Source organism: Pezoporus occidentalis, unplaced genomic scaffold (genome assembly GCF_034315485.1).
Source record: "Pezoporus occidentalis ecotype Australia unplaced genomic scaffold, CSIRO_AGI_Poc_V1 ctg46, whole genome shotgun sequence".
NCBI classification, from domain to species: Eukaryota; Metazoa; Chordata; class Aves; order Psittaciformes; family Psittacidae; genus Pezoporus; species Pezoporus occidentalis.
The window spans coordinates 2,058,483-2,076,811 of record NW_026915791.1 but is presented as its reverse complement, the minus strand read 5'-3'; the positions used below and the strand labels follow the sequence as shown (position 1 = coordinate 2,076,811).

Sequence of the window (18,329 nt, the reverse complement as noted above, 5' to 3'; positions counted from 1 at the left end):
CATGGTGGTTGTCATCCAGTCTCTGTTTGTATTTCCCAGAACTAATCATCCATGATTTACTTTTGGCAGCCCTCTTGAGTCAGCATGCTGTTAATCTTTTTGCGAAATAAGTGAAAAATAATTTCATGTCTTACCAAGGTTGTTCTGCTGAATGGGACTGGGGTAACACACTTCATCACGATTAAGTGTTCTTGGATAAAATAGTTATAAACTGAACACTTTGTGCTTCCCATTTGACTTTAGATGTACACTATTTAGAATATTTTATTATTTTTTTTCTACTTTGTGGGTATTTTCGTTGGTATAGTTTGTATAGGCCAGTAATCTCCTCCAAGGATACTGACAGCAACTTTCACTTTCTTAGGTTGTAAGGGAACTAAGCAAATACACAAATCAGTTTCGGATCTTGGCCTTAAGTGCCACACCAGGCAGTGACACAAAGGTGAGTCAGACCTACTTGCATTGTTGAAATAAAGAAGCTTCAGTAGAAGCTGTGTTTAATACCAGTTTGGTATTAAACTGGGATGCAGAAGTCTGTTAGAATTCCGCATAAAAACTTACTCTCCTTACAAGCTGTTAGTTGTTAAGGGTTCACCTTTTCATATTATAGGCTTTATTTATTTCCTGACCTTTCTAAAAGGGAATAATACCTTTTTAAGCATACAAACCTAGTTGAACCAAAATAACATACTCTCAATGCAAAATGGTTTTTGTATTCCGTTTGGTGAGATATATTGGGTAAAAATAAATGTAAAGGTTAGGTTTTCAGTCAAAGGCAGATGATCATCCAAATTGAGTTTAAGCTTCTAGCTCCAGGTTATTTTTCATCAGGTGTTTTATGATGCACCTGAAGCCAAAGAGAGAGGTCTGCCCCTCCAGCCCTCATGCCATAGCATGCTTTTTGCATTTATGAACTTGCCATATTGGCTCTTTGTGTACTGTTCGAGATCTTTAAGTGGAGAGTCTTTCATATTTCCATCTCTAGGCAGGAGCTACCTTTTCCTTACAATTGTATTCAAGGCCTACTAAAATATGGCAGTAATTGCTTTCCTGTGATACCAACATGCATTGTTGGAGTGTTTAATAAATATGGTCTTTTTTTTTTTTTGTGTGGCTTCCCAAACAGGCTGTGCAGCAAGTTATTTCCAACTTACTCATTGCTCAGATAGAGCTTTGTGCTGAAGATTCTCCAGAGATTCAGCCTTATTCTCATGAGCGGCAGGTTGAGAAAATTGTTGTTCCACTTGGTGAAGAATTGGTAGGAATTCAGAATGCTTACATCCACGTGAGTTGTTGCACTTCTTTTGTTGTTAAATGGGCAGTGTCTTTAAATATATAATCTCCCTTCCTATTTTAACATGTCTGTTTAGATTACCAATAAGTTTTAAAAGTACTACTTTTTTAGGCACTTCACCTTTGACTATAAGTTAAAGAAAAAATCCATGATTGCAACTATAGCAGCTGCTGTGTCACTTTGTACCAGTGATACCTATTACCTTGCAATAACTTAAAAAGCCCTGGTGGAAAACTTACATTAGAATTAGCTTTCTCATCCTCTTTCAGGAGTCCTTTCAAAATTAAAATGAAACCTAAACTGGGGGTTTCTCAATTTGGCTGAGTTTAGTAGGATTAAGATGTTGAGGGTAGCCTTGTGAAAACTCCATATTGACTGAAGCATTTTCTCTGATTAAGAATATTCTGTAGATCTTTAGTTCACCTGTAAGGTTACCTAGTTCTCCTTGATTTTTTGTTTGTTTGTTTGTTTTGGTCTTGGGTTTTTATTTATTTTTCTCTTGAGATTAACTTTTTTCTTTTTTACCAGGAGGTAATGTCCAACTTTAGGACAGATTAGGAGGGGCTAGAACTGTTGGCCATTCAGTGATGACTTAATGGTCTTTGTCATCATGGTAAGGTGTTGGTAGACGGTGCTACATAAGATACTACTTTGAGAAGTTCAAAATTTATGTTTGGGGTTTTGTTTGTTTGTTTGGGTTTTGTTTTGCTTTTTGGGTTGTTTGTTTTTCTTTTTTGTAAGAAACATTAAAAAAGTAGGATTGGGTTAGTGTCAGACAGCGACCTTGGAGTATGCTTTTGGTTAAAGTTAAATGATTTTGGTGTAGTTTGTGAAGACCATTGGAAGACAGACTTGTTTGTTCATTTTCTAGATTGATTTAGGTCAGCTGTTTTCAAACCAGTCATTTAAATGAGGAAGTTCCACTGATAAGATAGAAAAACCTTTAAAGATAGTTTTTATCACTATAGGTGCCTCTGAATGCTTGTACTGAGTGCAGGGATTTCATTTGAGGTGTTTTATGCTGTGAGATTTATGCTGAAATAAGCAGGTAGGTTTGGCTAAGCTGGTGTAATTGAGGAGTACAGACAGATGCTGACTAAATTGTCATTGTGGCTTCAGTGGTTTCTTTTTCCTTTCTTTGATCTGGTATTTACATTTGTATTGCTACTGCTTTACCTAGAAAATACAACTTGTGACAGCACAGAGGGTGTCAAAAGATGGTACCCCAGCCATTTCCAGTTTTTGAGGATAAGCCAAGCCTTAGTCTTAGAGACCACAGCAACATGGCTTCTGTACTTCAATTTCTGTAGTTGTGCAGTTTCCTGCAGCACAGCGATGGACCTGGGCCATGCCCTGCACCTAAGTTACATATTCATCAAGTACATGTTGCATTATCCTTGTCCCTTGACAAGAGAATCGGCTGTGAAGCATGTTCTGAATGGGATCAGGATCTGGGAGGAAACTCAAATACGTACATCACTCTTTCAGTACTGCTTGGTTTCTGTGTGATTCTGAAACCAATCCTACCCTAGTCTGTGCTGCAGTAAGGACTGTGGGAGGCTGTGCTTGATGCTTGACAAAAATCGGGTTGCAGATGGCTTCTGCAGTGAGGAGTAGCAAGTTTGCTAGCAGACCTGCTGGCTACAGCATGTAAATGCATAGCTCCAACTGTACATCTTTATTTCAAAGAATGCATGGGGGTTTTAAAGTTAGTTAATTTGGGGGGGGGGTGTCTTAGAGTGACCATTTCAAATTTGGGCCTTAAACAGCCTTTGTAAAATCAAAGTAGCAATTTGTGACTGCTGCTATTCAAAGGAAAGACATATACTTGTGTGTCTGTTACAAAAATGAAAGGCAGGTGTGCTCTGCACAGTAAGTTTATCTTTAATTTTGACAAACAGTAACAGTAAACAAGATGACATTCCAGTGAAAAAGGAGGACAGTGTAAAACACCACAATGCAACAATGCCAGAGAAAAAAACACATTTATATTTGTATACATACAATAAGCAAGACCCTGAGTATCACAATAGCTGGAATAAACTTTTTAGGCACTAAGCTTGTTTGAAAAATACACAGTATGCAGGACAACATTTGTCTGTTAAGGCTATATCATTTAGTCTTCAAAAAATATGAGTGAATTCTGTTTTATTATCTCTTTTAAATGGTGTCAATCTAATAACTTCAAATTAAAAATGACAATCCAGTAACTAATGGCTTACAAAGTAGAGCCACAGGTGGGTAGCAAGACCTATACTGATAACAGGAGTTAGATAATCATGCTTGATATGACATTTTTAAACTTTCTGAAATGTTGGTTTTGAGTAATAGTAAATTTTCCTTGGCAGTCACTGGATTAACTGTTAAGTAAACTTTATTGTGTGTCAGTTAGAAACTGCAATTCACTGTGCCCCTGCCTGTGAGGAGGGCCAGTTACAGAAGTTGGTACAATGTTTCATATCCATACAGTGTATCTTCAAACTTGAGATTAATTGGTTCTTTATCAGCGGCAGAAGCCATCTAACATAAGTCAAAATCAATACTATCTAGAAATTCACAGTTTTACATAAAATAACATTGAACACTTTGCTGCAGTTAGGATATCAACACATTCAGATAAATACCTTATTTTTATATTTGACTAACAAGAATGTACCTATAACATAGCCACAGCTAGCTGAGTCAAAGCAGTATTTAGGTGAAGATTGACTATGAAAAGAGACATAAAATACAGTAAATGCTTATGCTTTTTTGCGGTACATGCTTAAAATGTAAACTAGATACAGCCTAGTACTGCATGTATGTACTTTATCAGTGTGAGAGGTGATTCAGCTACTTCAATGACTATTTGATATTTGCTGTGCCAAAGCATTAAAATGATTTCTCTAACTGGCGAAAGCAATCAAATTGCAGAAACTCTTTAATTTGCCATAAAATATTGTCAAAGGTGAAAATCGTTTTAATTTGCTCTTAAAAAAATCCTTGGGGTGAGGGGCCAAGGGCAAAACAAAACCTGTTATTTGATGGCTCCCTGGACTCTCTGTGCAAATCAGTTTTAAAAAAACTTGTTGTTTTCCATTAACTTATTAGCTTTCATGTCAATACTGTCTGGAATTTCCAACAATCTGAGGAAATGTTAAAAATAAAAAGCAAAATAAATAAAAATCAAGCAGGAAATAATTTAAGATAGTGAAAAGGAAGTCTGGGTTTTTTTGGGGGGTGGGTTGTTTTTTAATTTTTGGGTGGTTTTGTGTTTTTTTTTTTTGTTTTTTTTTTCTTTGTTTTGAGTTTTTTTGTTTTATTATTAAATATTTTCCCCCTCCCCCAGCTATGATCCTGTATCTTGGATAAATTGAGAGGGATAAAAGACATGACAAGTACCTTCATTGCCTTGTCCTTAAGAAGGAAAAACTTTGACGTGCATTTAAATTGGCACATCAGACAAAGTGATTCCTAGTTGTGGCCACAACCAGCACAGCATTTGTGCTGTCACCTGGCAGACCAGATATGAGAGCTTTCTGTTTGGAATAAGAAAGGTCCCAAACCCACAAATATTTTTGTGATCCCCTCCCCCCATCAGTTTATCATCCAGTTGATTTGTGGCCATACAAGTGTTTGTGCTGGGCTAGTGCAGGGTATCTGGACAATCAGGGATAGCAGACCTTCAGAAGATGGTGGTGATGATTGCTTTTTAAAAATAATTTTCTTTCCCCACGAAGACTTTCAGTTTGTTTGCATTAAAACTAAGGCTCTTCTCTCTATCCATCCCAGTCCATGCCCTCCCTTCTCCTTGTTGTCTTCCTGAGGACTCCGTGGGCAGCAGCCACTGGAGGGAACCTTGGTCAGGCTTAGGGGTGCTCAGCCAGGGCCAGCCAGCACTCTATGATCCTGCTGCTCTGCAAGTGGGTTTAGGTTAAGCATAAAGCCAATTTTGTGCAGCAGAGTGCCTGGTGGAACCAGGAGACTTAAAGTTATTGAGACCTTCCTCATAATGGACTACATAAATCCCATTTGTTTGCCAATTAACTCTACCATAGGCTGGCAGACACTGGCTCTGGTTGTTGTTTTGTATGTTGTAACTGAAGAACACAAAAGCTCTATTTAAAGCCTAAATCCTGTAATTGGCAAATAATTCTGATGCTGTACTAACTTTTTTATATAAAAAGATGTTTACTTTTGTGAAGTGTGAAGATTAAACTCTACCATCATATCTGCAAGGGGAGACATTAAAAAAGGTTTTCTGAGAGCAAAACTGATTGTTACCCTGACTCTGAAGTTTAAGAGGTGTTCTGTAACTGTAGTAAACAGCAAAGCACAAATGCTGCTTTCAGACCTTCTGATGTGTGTAGGACTTTGTGAGCTTGTCTCGCAATCACAGCGTGCTAGACTAGCAGTTGTCTACTTGAAGAATTACCGTATGGATGAAGGGTAAAAGAAACAAGCTGTGACACAAAAAATTTAGCTATCAGAAATAAAAAAAAGAGTTTCACAGTGAGGGTGGTCAAATACTGGAACACAGGGCCCAGTGGGGTTATGGGCTCCTTGTCCCTGGAGATACTTAAAATCAAATTGTGAGGCCCTGGGCAGCCTGCTGTGCCAGCAGCACTGGCCTCTCTTCTGGATCAGGTCAATGACTGGGAATTTCACATGTGATTCTGTGAAATACTATGTTATTTATAACATTAATAGTGTGGAATGGCTAGAAGAGCACAAAAAGTACGGAACAAATTACTTCAGCTGCAGTGTTTTAACATTCAGCAAAATTGCAAGAAGAAAGTGTTCAGAAAACTGAAGTGATAGGAATAGCCACTTTCTATTTAAGAATGCCAGATACAGTAGTGAGATTACTCTGAGTGTGTGATTAAGGTAGCCTGTAACCTTTGCTATCAAATCTTTAATGAGCATTAGGGCTATTCTGCTACCTCAGTCTCATCTCAAGATTAAAAGTACTTTGGTTGAATGCTTTTTGAGGTAAGCATTAAGAATATCTGCTTCACAGATGAAGACATTCAGAGCAGTCAGTACTGGCCTACTCTTAGTCCTTGGTTTAATCCCAGTGGTCTAAACCTGGTAGTTCTCTTCTGAAATGAAGACCTGAATGCTCTTTTTCCAAAGCAGAGCCTACACATACGACTTGGCTTTCATGTGTCCCATGAGCAGCCCCAGCAGGGTCTCTGTGCAGCTGATGCAGTACCAGGTGCCCACAGCAGGCCAAGGGCTCCCGAGGGCTGTCCCAAGCCCCAGGCAGTCTAGGGATACTAGAAATTGATAAGGAGAGAGGTCTCTGCCTCCCTTATCTTGTAAAAAAAAAAAAACCAAAAAACAATAAGGTGAACTAGCTTCTAAAGTGCTACGGATCTCCATAAAAATAGTGTAAAAACTGTAAAAGCAGACATGGGAAAGTGTGTGTGTTTTGGGTGTTTACCTCTGTTGAATTATCAGGTTGGAGTGATTACCTTGCTAACCTGGCTAAAAAACACATTGTAAAATCTTTGAGGGTTTGATATTTAGTCTCCTGTAATTCACCTGTAAGATTCTGCCAGTAAATCGGAGTTGAATCTTGTGACTGACAAGCATTAGGAATGGGAGGCTATGGTCTCTGAAGGAACCATATCTCATTGTGCCGATTGGCAGCAGCTGGATTTGTGTATCCTGCAATGATGAATGTATCTTGCAAGCATAACTCGGGGCTCTCCAGAATTTCCGCCAACAGGTTTATTTCTCTCATTATAGAGTCTTCATTGGTGATTCCTCTGAAGCTCCTGTAACAATCAACTGGATATCAAGTTCTTTTTAAAATCCACAGTTTTTTTTCCAGGGTATAGGAATGTCTGTTCTAAGTTAGTCATGTTTCACACGTGATACTACTTAACTGTTGCTGATCTTGAACAGCAAACAGCTTTTTCTTAAAATTTCAGTGATACCTCAGGTGCTTTGTTCCCAGTTATGCAAAGTAGTCTGTGTTTTGACATGCTGTTATAGCTCACATTTACATATGCATTGTTTTACCAAGTAAGCTGGTAACCATTAATTCCTGAATATCCCTGTTTCATAAAGCAGGCAGCTTTTAACAATTACTGAAAGCCAAGTTTTACTGTTTGTTAGCTTTTAGAACTTGACTGAGAAGATGTAATGTGCCCAAATTGAAAACTGCATCTCTTTACTGATTTTACTATAACAAAATTAAAATGTTTCTTACCTACTATAAACGATAGTAGAAGGCCATTCTTCAATGATTATGTCAGAGTCAAAAGGATGAGGTGGCTCATCCTGCAGCAGTTCGGGCAGGTAGTATGCTACTGTCACTGACTGTCTCATCTCAGATTGAGATTCGTTTGTATGAACTATGGTCACAATGGGTATTGTTATCCCCAAGTACAGTCCTGAGGAGACAGACAGGAATTTAGTAGGATGTTTTAGAAAATGGAGTTGTGTATTCTAACTTGAAACAAGCATTTTATTATGCTTTGTAGTTTGTGTGTATATATATGTAAAAAACCTACATGTGCAAATATGTGTGCCTGTGTGTATAGAAAGTAGTATTTTGTGAGCATTCCTGTCTTCATGTAAGTCAGGGAGTTTGACTTGTTTCTCCCTCAGGAGATGGTTGTGTTTATCTTGTAAACTGACCTTGTGTTGCATTTTAAATATTTACGAACAAAGAACAACATAGGAAGTAAGATAAGGGGGCTGCATTGTGAATTCATTTAGGATTTGGAGTTACCTAAAAATGTTGCTGTATTTTTGCAAAGCTGTAAGAGAAGGTTGACTGTTTTGCCTGTGCAATAGCAGTGATGATTAGGAGTGGGAACTTTGCTTCTGTACACAGTTTGAAAACAAAACTGCAATGTTCTGTTGCCAAAATTACTTTTAATCCATATCAAAGTGTTAAAAGAATGGGGAGAGTGGGGGAAATACCTAACTAAGGAAGAGCTTCTGTGATCTGTATTTCTGGTTTCTTGGAAAGAGGATAAAGGGTTGACTTGATTACAGCACATGTACTACTACAGAACAAACCACTGTTTGTTGCAAAACTTCTGAATCAACTGGAGAATGGGGAAAAAAGTGATGTCTGGAAGCTGAAACTAGATTAAGACAGATTGGAAACTAGGTGCATGTTTGTCATGCAGGCACAAGCTATCAAAGACATGGTGGACTTGCTATTGTTTTAAAGTACTTGAGTTAAAACTGGGTTATTTTTTTGAAAACAGGCTGCAACCACATGCTTTTTTGGTGTCCACTCAGACATGCACAGTTGGAGAATCATAAAGTAAAATAAGGATGCAAAATATTATGGTCTATTTTGTCTTATGCTCTGAATATGTTCTTAGAATAGACGATTTCAGCACTGATGGGAAAACTAACCCACTAAAATTCCATAACAAAGACCTAATTTATAGCTGACAGCCTACAGAAATAGCCAGTGACAATTCCCAGACAGCTGTGGTGGTGGCAATACCCTAGAAACAGGGATGGTTTCCCACATATGTTTGCTTCTTGTCTGTACGCAGAGGGAGCAGCCCTTTGGTTCAGACTCTGCTGCAGAGGCTGTTACAGGGAACTGTCCCAATATACAGGATGGGGTATTTAGAAAAAGCAAATAAAAGTCTCCCAGATTAGGAGGAGGTAGTGCATAAACATAACATTTTGACAGGAATGTGGAATTGTGGTACTAGTTACCTGAAGAGTTCTGCTCACAAATGTATCTCATCAGCTTCATGAATCCAAGGCATATGCTCTGTTCATACTGTTTCTCTTTCATTTTTATACAAGCCCATTTGGCTTTTCCATACTGACGTTTTTCATAAAGCAGATCTCCAAGCTGCAAACACAGTAAGATAATTTTTAATTGAAGTTAATAATCTAAACCCCTGAGCAAATAAAAATCAACTAGTATTTCAGTGCTTTACTTACAGCATCAAGACATCCGCTTCTCTAGGTGTATGACCATCATGAGAATGATTTTAAGTCTATGCCAGCCTCTACCTTAAGTGCGTACTTTTTAACAGTTCGCTTGTGCTTCATTTCGAGCTACAAGCTGGCATAAGTGTGCATCCAAAACCAATGCAGTGTGTGTCTCTTACAAGAGTAACTGCATCTTTTTTCAATTGTCAGTGAAACGATCTTGAAAGGAAGATGTGAATTTTAAGTCTTTCTCATACAAATTGAGAGGGGAGATACTGCTGATTTTGGTCCAGAATTTATTTCAACATACTTCTAGGCGGTTCTCCTTTAAAATAAGGAACTGTCATCTTTTGGACTTGCAGTGTTGTCCTGCATGAATTTAATTGCAGCAGTCAGGAGTCCCAAACTGTTTAGATGAAATACACTCAATTAAATAGAGATATTTATAAATTTGCATTACATGGATTTATTTAAAATAAATGTGACAAGAAGACTTGATATATGGTTAGTAAAGGTTTTCTTGGTTTGTCATGTATTTAAGGATAGACACTTGTTTGCATACTTCCTGAGAGGTAAAAAATTTGCTGGGCACCAGTTTCTGTTTTCGTTAGAGGATAAGATTGTTTTGGTAAGATGGGTTGACAAATTGCTGCTTTGTTTGGTTATAACCCATCATGCAAAAGTACATGCTTGGTTTTAAATTCAGATATTTATCTTTTTCAAGTACTTTTTGCTAATGCTTTATTAACATGAATGTGTAAAGAAGCAAATGCATTGATTTAAATGAAGGAAACAGGAATATAAAAATATGAGGTGTATTTTGGTTCAATTATTTAGAAAATGTCACAAGTACTGTAATTCCTGACTATCTTCTGACTTTCCCAAGAGTTAGAATGCTTTGCACTTATGATGTTAAACATCCTAAATGGTTGAAGTAACTTTATAAAGAAACATACTTTTGGAAACTAGATATGCATACTGAAAAAGCTGTCAAAACCTCTGCTGGGGAGGGAAGCAGTACCTTTTCTTTGCGCTGGATCAGAGTAAATGGGATAGTCTGTCTCTCCTGGGGATTGTTATTTCTAGTCAGCTGCTGAATTGGCTCTGCCATTTCTGCAACAAAAGAACATTTCTGATTTTAGTCATCAGGCTGGAGAAATAAGGATGAAATGCATTCCATTCTTTCTCTTAGCTAAACTTCAGGGGACTTTGTAACAATTTCAGTTCAATTTTGATAGAAAAGGTTAACTGGCTTCTGTTTCTGTGCTATTAGGAACAGATTCACTCTCCCACTCCTCATTTATTGCAATTATACAGGCGTCCATGGAAAGCTTTTGGCAGTGACTGGTTTTCTGGATCTGTGCAGATGCTGCTGCCCATTTCAGAAACTTTCAGTGTTGGATTCATGTGTATCCACATGAGGAAGTAAATTGAGTTTGCTGCTCTCATTCACACATTCAAAGAAATACTACTGTGGAGACTGCATTTCCACATGGTGTTTTATGCCCAGTGTTTTATTTCAGCATTTGGTATTATGCACATTTCATCACTAATCATCTGGTGTTACGTCAGTGGAGGGCCACCCAGCTGGTTAGGGCAGGGTGAAGCATAGGAGGGGCTGGGAAGACCTGATGTGCTCACACTGGCGGGGGGGAAGTGAAGGGGGGGGGGGGGTTGAAGTGCAGAAACTGTAGATGAGGGAGGGGAGAAGTGTCCTGTTGAAATTCCTCAATGTATACTTCATTGAAGAACTGTATCTTAAAAAGATATGTGAATGCTTAACAAAAAAAATTAGAACATAGATTTGTGTTACTTGCTTTTTGTTACAAATTAGTTTTATGCCTACGTACTGTCTGATTAGACACCAAATACATTAGATGAAAGGTTTTATTTCTGTTTGGAAGGGACAGAAGACTGTTGACTTAGAATAAATATTAACATTCTAGAAAAATTGAAGCATAACTTGTATAAAGGTGGGAGTAGAGCAAAACAAGTTTCAGTGTTCTTTTTGTCAGGTTCCATTGCATATAACAGAAGAACATAGAGCGGTTCAAAATTCTCAAATAGTCACAGTCACCATAAAGCATTGGTAAAGATAAAATGGGATGCAACATTATTTGGCTCATAAGGACACTGCTTTGCATGCTACTTATGCTTGCTGTTGCCTGGTGTCTTGCTCCTTGGAGCAAGAAGGACTCAAGAGCACAGTCTGACATGTATTGTCACCTATGGTCTGAATGTGCACATTTTGGTGGTGGATCATTAGGTAAAGGAGAGTGTTAATAGTTGACTGTTACTGAAGAACTCTAAGCACCTGCATGCTCACTTACCAGTACTGGGATGGAGCTGAAATGTGCAGTGACTTTTCGAAAGATTCTCACGCTTTATAAGAAATGAAGGAGCAAATCTCTCCTATTCCCAGGTGTAGTCACGCTAGCAATCCTTCTGTCTGTATTAACCGTTAAATTTCCCAGCCAAACTCACATGGATAGAAGGGGCAAGTATATTATACTTGCATAGATGATACTAGCCTATTCTAGTACTTCTAGTTTTGTCATTTAAATATGATTGGATTAGTATATTTGCAGCTATGGTTGCCCTGACATCAATTCTAGCTGCAATTCAGAAACAAATTCTGCTTAAAAGTTGATCCCTAACAGACAGGCTTTGAAACTCTGAATATAAGGTTAGTCTTAAGAATGGAAAGCCTCTCTTCTAGAAGAGTTAGTCCCTTGTTTGTCAAAGTTGAAGTAATACAGACATTTGTGTACTTTGATAGAGGATTAGAAATTTGAATCTTCATGTGTAGTATTTGGAAGTGTGGATGTGGATTTCTGTGATATATATTGGACATACATTCAATGAAATAAGAGCCTTTCTCTTAGGTGTTTTAACTGCCTCCGTGTTTTCAGTGGAAAAGGCAGGATGTTGGAGGAAGAAAGCCTTATCCATGTTTCAGAGAAGAAGAGAATTAAGATGCAGTAGAATTAACCTGGTTGCTTAATATATTTGTAGCTGAGCTGGTAATCAAACCTACATCCCCTGGCATTCAGTGCAGGGGTTTTAGCTTTAAGACAATTTGGAGTAGTAAAGATCCTTTTAATAAAGGGGAGAAAGCTGCACTTCAGTTAATTTATTTTTTTTTTTTTAAGTCATTGGGAAAGTTTTAAAATGTAAGTAATAACTGACTAAAATGTAAGTAATAACTAAGAGAAAGTTGAAAGTAGGTTAGACTTCAGCACTGAATTTTCTGCAGAGAACTAGTAAACACTTTAGGATTCTAGAACAATTAACTCTATTTTCATATTCCTTTACCAATAAATATGGGGAGGTGTTATATTTTTCCTTTTTTCTTCCATATTAATGCATGGGATAGGGGGATTACAATTAAAGTCCTTTCAGGAGTTTTATTCTTCAGTTGGTGAATCCATGTCTGTCAGGCATATTTGGATTAGAAATATTTTAACCTGCAAAATACTTGAGATTATACTGCCCAAAAGCAAATGAGCTGCTTGGTTACATGTCATCTGTCAGTCCCCACTTGTGAACTTGAATACTGGTGTGACTAAAAAGGCAAGGGGAGTTGTAGCCATGTAGGTAGGTGAAGGCTTGATTTAATTACATTTCAAACTTGTAATGACAGTTGCTACTATGGGTATTACGAATAAGGCAAATCTTTACAAAGGGATATATATAGGTGAGGTATGCTTGACAGGACATGTTCATAACAGCAAGACTGAGCAGTATTTAAATTGTGGCATATCTTAATTGGTGTCTAATTGGACCTGCTGGGAGTCTGACTGATGTGGGATGTACTTGTCAGATGCGCCCTTAATAATGTACATAATGTACAAAGTTCACGCAGAACTTTGTGATTCTAGAGAAGAAGACAGCCTTTGTAATGCAGAGAACCAAAATTTTCATGCTGAAGAGAACTGCTAGAACTGCACCTTGGAGAGAAAGAGGTGCGTGTGGTGGCAGGCTTGAGGCTGGATTTCAGTGCAGGGACCCAGGGGTGGAGACTCTGCTCCTTCCGTGCACGTTTCCTGCAGCAACTTCCCTGAGCTTGTTTGTTAATGAATGTTCTTGTGTAGAAACTAGAGTTAAAGAATTTAAAAGTAACCACTGTAGTATGTTTTCTGCATACTCTACATACATAAAATGGAGTTTTCAAGCCAAGAAAGTTAGGTTATACCTTTCTGCACCCTTTGTTGTTTTTTTTTTTTTTACCTTTTTGTTGCAAGGTTTGGCATAGGTTGGTCAGTCTTAACAGGATTAAGATCCTGTTAGCAGAGTTAAATTGCAATGGCAGCCATATAGATTCTTGTTGTTCACATCTCCCAAAGGCTTAGGTTTTTATTTTTTTAGAATGCTTGCAGTGTTGCTGTTAACTGTAAAAGGTGCTAACAAGCTACAAAGCAAGTCACCTTTTTGAAAGGTATGCTGTTGAATGAATTGGGTGTAAAAGCCTGTGGCAGTGTGGAACTATTGATGAGAGGGTTGGCAGTGTTCCTGTTTTGCAGACTTCACCACTAGACTACAGGAGATGCAGCACTTGAGACGTTAACAACAGGATGTGAGTCTGCAGTTACCAGACTGGCAGTCAATAGCCAAGTAAATTTCTTGTATTTTCTTATTGTGAGTCCAGCAGCTTGGTTGGGGCACACTAGTCCAGAGTGGCTGCCTGCTCCTGAGTGCCAGGGAGGATTTCTCCCCTGAAAAGTCCTATTGCCTCTCTGTTCCCTGAGGCTCAACTACACTACAGCTGACTGGATGCTAAACAGAGATATTAACAAATGACTTGAACTTTGACTGGAACATGTGAACAGCCTAAGGGTTTGCCAGATTAGTTTCACTTGAGATGTAACCAGCTCCTCACATGCAGCCCTGAACAGAGGCTGAAGGAAAATCTGTTTAGATTTTTGTAAAGATTGCTTAGCATTACAAAGTAAACCTTTTATAATACAGTAACTAAAATGTGATAAAATATTACTTCTGATGTGTTTTCTAGAGTTGAGATCTTGTCTAACAGATACTGGGAATTTCAATCCCTCGTTTCATGTATTGGAATATCAGATCATTCTATGGGAAGGAATTTGGTTTTCTTATACACAAAGCTGCTCTTGAGGAGCAGCTTAGTGCCTATCTGTGCATTAAATTAGGAGCCCCTCTCCTTTCCTAGAAGAGGGTGAAGCTGTCAGGTTTGATGCACTGGTCACATGCAAACCCACAGCTGTTGGGGTGTGTATTTGAACTCCATGGGGTGACACCACTGTTGTGGGGCAGCCCAAGACCCCTCCTCAGGGGGCAGGGAGAGCAGGGCAAGCCAGAGAACTCTGTTCAGACTTTCTTTTAGTACCTGATGGGGTGTTAATTGTCATTTGTTAAAACATTAGAAAGAGAAGATAAGGCTTCTGGGCATGACTGAAGAGGAGGCTGTACCTTCTTTGTTATGTTGGGATATAGAAAAATTTTTTGAGTAACAGTTGTTTCACGGTGGTCATATGTGGTAGTACGTTGCTCAAGGCTTTACTGCCTCTGAGAAGGTGAACAGGGGAGATGCTGAAAATCGACCTCTTGCTTCTGGGCAGGACACAAGGTAACTTGGAAACTCACAAGACTCCCAGTGAGCTAAGTTTCCAGTTACTCTGCTGCTTGTTGTAAGTTATCTGACTGGTTACAGGCTTTCAGATTCTTAAGTTTTTCTTAAATTGAAAGTAAACCATTTCCGAATTAGACAAGCCTGGGAGGCTTACTGTCAGAAAGCTAGGTCAATCCTTTTACTTGTTTACTCTGCACTGTCTTTCAGTTCAACCGTCTTTAAAAAACTCAGTAGTCATAAAATCATAGATTGAGGTTGGAAAGGACCTCGAAGATCAAGTGGTCCAACTAACTTTTGGAACTGACGTTTTGGAGAGGTGCAGGAGATACTCTTAAGAATGTTTTTGCATGTAGTCAGTTTAATAATTAATGCTTTTTCGGGTAGTGATTAAATATTAAGAAGAATGGTTTTGTAGGTAGTCATTTAAATATTCAGACTAAAATCTCACATCAGTTCTTGTAAGTATAAATAGGTCAGTCACCTACTACATCTACTTCTCTCAGAAAAGCCTCTCGAATTGCTCCGCGCAAAGCTTTGCTCAGACTTTATGCCTCGGAAGCGTACAGACCTGCGGTGGGATAGTCATCTCCCTCAGTCCTGGCCCTCCCCGGGGGGATCGCGCATCCCCCTGTACCAGCCGTGCCCGGCTGCCCCGCGCTGCTCCCGGCCCTTCCCCACAGCTCTCTGGGGCCACCAGCAGGGTGCCGGCCCCGAGGACAAGCTTCCCCTGGTCTGCGGCGATCGGGGAGGCTGGCAGAGGCTCCACCACTGCCGTCCGGTGCCCCGCGCAACGGCCGCGGGGCTCCCGCCGAGGAGCGTTTCGCACGGGGCTAGAGGGGGACACCCAGCGGCTGAAGGTCAGGAATAGCCGGGAAGGTTACGGTATCGGCAGGTAAACTCAGAAATCCCGCCTCCCTAATACCCCTAAAGCCCCGCCGGCTGCTGCGGGCGTAAGCGGTTTAGCGCGGCCCGGACGTCTCTTACCGCGGGGCACGTCCACCTGGTGCCCCCTGCCCACGCTCTGCCAGTAGCTCAGCAGCCGCTCCTGCTCCTCGTCCTCCATGCGCTCTGCCGCCTCCTCGTCCGGGCTGCTGCCGTTGCTGTGGTACGCCGAGTCGGCGCTCTCCTCCGCCATCCCGTCCAGGTCCTCCAGCGTGATCATCGCTGGGGCGCCCGGCTCCGCGGTGCCCATGCGGCACCCTCCCGTCTCCATCGCGCCGGGCCAGGAGGGGAGCGGAGCGAGCTGGGCTGGTCCGGGCTGGCCTGGACGCGCTGCCGCCGCCGTGCCGCCTTATGAAGGGTTCTCCCTGCCCCGGGATTTGCGGGCGGGCGGGGAGCACTGACACGCGCCGGGGCGGCCCCCGCCGAGGGAGGGATGGACGGAGGGAGGTACGCTGGCCCCGCACTGCCCTCCCGCGCGGGCTGGCAGAGCACGGCACTGCCAGCGCGACTTTGCCAGCCAGCCTGATGCTCTGTAGGTTCGCCCTTGGTGTTGTAGGATCCAAGCAGTGTAGATCTCGAAGTTTGTTTCGTATGTTTTTTCGCTGTTAAGTCTCTTTCTTAGCTATTTTCTTCATCATCTTTTTCTCCCTGCTGCTCATCAGGTCCTGTTAGTCCTTCTTTATTGTGACTTTCTTTTAATGTTTTCAAATAAAGCTTGAAATACAGGTTTTTCACTTTGGGAGTGTCTGCGAGGTCATTCCAAACTGGCTCCAGCCTGGAGTGCAAAAGCCATGGGTCATTTCATTATTGGAAGTCGAGCGCTACATGATTTTGCCATTGCTGAGGCAAACCTCTCTGAGAAAGAGGGGCATGAGCAGGCCTGTCCTGTGGATGGCTATGACAATTAAAGTAGGATCTGAATTTGAATCAGGGCTCTATGTGGAGTCTGTAATTCTATTTGTAGTTGTCTTTCATTACAACTTTCATGTGAAATAAGTGGGCAGGCAGGAAAAGGGAACCTCTGAGCTTTTAGAATTTTAGGATAATAGGAAAATAGTCCTCTCATGTCCACTAGTGAGATGCTTGCAGGAGGATACCAAGGGTTAGGGGTATAACTGTTGACTCTGTGATGTGATCCTTAAATCTCTCCCCCTCCACTTTTATTTTCTTTTCTGACCAGTATCTTTCAGCTGAGGTTCCCCAGAGCCTGATCCTGGTGTGAAAATGAAGTGTTAATTGCCCCAGAAGCCAGAGCTGTGCAAGTCCTGACTGCACACTTCTGACAATACAGGTTGAAATCCTGCCGTTCCTATGAAGTGTTTCTTCTGTTAGTCAAAGCTGACCAGCCAAGGACTGTTGTTTCTTTGAGAAATACAGGAGCAACTACCAGTGGGAACATCCTGAGAGGACAGTCTTGACCTAGTGGATTTAGCATGTGGGTATGTTTTGCAGAAAAGTGGGATGCGCTGGGTGCAGCAAGTGAAGCAGATAGTTCTACTGCAAGGATGCTTGGCTTCTTATCTGTGGGCAGTCTGTCAGCATCACAGGCGCTTCTCTGATCTGAAATTCACTGAGAAGGCAAATCCTTGCCAAATGTTGGCTATAATGCTTCAGGGTTTGGTTGGGTTATGATTTGATTTCAAGGTCAACTACCTAGTGTGCAGAATTGCAGGATTGATTGAAATCATGCTGAAGCACTGTATTTTCTGGCAGTTACCTGGTTTTCCTTGCAAAAGGAAGTTCCTTGAACTTCCCTTGTGGAGCAGCTACATGGCCATGGGTAGGTACCTTGAAGGAAGGCACAATGGGAATCAATCCGTGTCACAGGTAATGTCTAATCACATGTTAGTACAGTGCAAACAGTGGCTTCACTTTTGTGGGAAAGGTATTTTTCATGCAATTTTGGAAGTTGGATTATTGCTACCAAGTAAGGGCACCCTGGCTCTGGGTGATTTCTTCCAGGAAACTGTTTTTTGAGAAGAGCTGACCTTTTGAGGCCAACCTGTAGAGGCTCTTCTGCTGCCTGTCCTGCAGAAATAATTCTCGCACTTTCTCATAGAAAACAGCCTCACGTCATTTGTTCAAGCAGTAATTGTGCAAATGGATAGTTGCTAATTATTTCTGTTGTGGAGATGGGGGAAAAAAACTCAGGAAAAAAACAACAACCAGAAGAATTGTCTAAAATCACAGCTAAATTTCTCTATTTGTGAGAAATGCCACCAAGTTTTGACTGGTTACCTGTGCAAAAGAGACTGGTGGGAGCTTCAGATCATGCTTTAAAGATCTACTGGCACAAATTACTGTGTGTGTATTTTGTTTGCCTTTGGTTTGTGATGTGCTTAGTAATTACAGGCAAAGGGCTGTGTTTGATAGAGTACTGAAGAAGATGTTCTCTCAGCTCAGATAACAGAGTAACTGTTACAGGAGTTGAACAAAGCCATTTGCTATTGTAATTTCATGTGTGACTGTTGGCTGATAGTCACTCTTGACATAATGTGGTTTTGGTAGTTTGGTATTCTTTGTGCTTTCCTGGCAGGTTCTATTGCTGAACATAAAAGAAAAACAAATACTCAGCCTTGCAAATTG

At 40.4% G+C, this 18,329-nt stretch overlaps 2 protein-coding genes across 8 annotated transcripts in view; one reads left to right on the top strand and one right to left on the bottom strand.

The window, feature by feature from the left end:
• The window catches only part of FANCM (FA complementation group M), a 73,612-nt gene that overhangs the window by 2,209 nt on the left and 53,074 nt on the right, over window positions 1-18,329 (top strand). For all 7 annotated transcript variants that reach the window (XR_009967944.1, XM_062635617.1, XM_062635618.1 and 4 more), the window contains exons 3-4: window positions 365-442; window positions 1,127-1,285. Coding sequence is in view for 6 of the 7 variants with exons in the window: in XM_062635617.1 (XP_062491601.1) it covers window positions 365-442; window positions 1,127-1,285 (237 nt within the window). In the remaining variant the exon portion in view is untranslated. The remainder of the gene's footprint in view (window positions 1-364; window positions 443-1,126; window positions 1,286-18,329) is intronic.
• On the bottom strand, window positions 6,089-16,178 carry LOC134172495 (heme-binding protein 2-like). The gene is made up of 5 exons (XM_062635614.1): window positions 15,786-16,178; window positions 10,221-10,312; window positions 8,975-9,116; window positions 7,494-7,677; window positions 6,089-7,056 (listed from the first exon to the last, which is right to left on the bottom strand). Exons 1-5 carry the CDS (start codon window positions 16,012-16,014, stop codon window positions 6,885-6,887), a joined length of 819 nt encoding a protein of 272 aa, XP_062491598.1. The 5' UTR covers window positions 16,015-16,178; the 3' UTR covers window positions 6,089-6,884.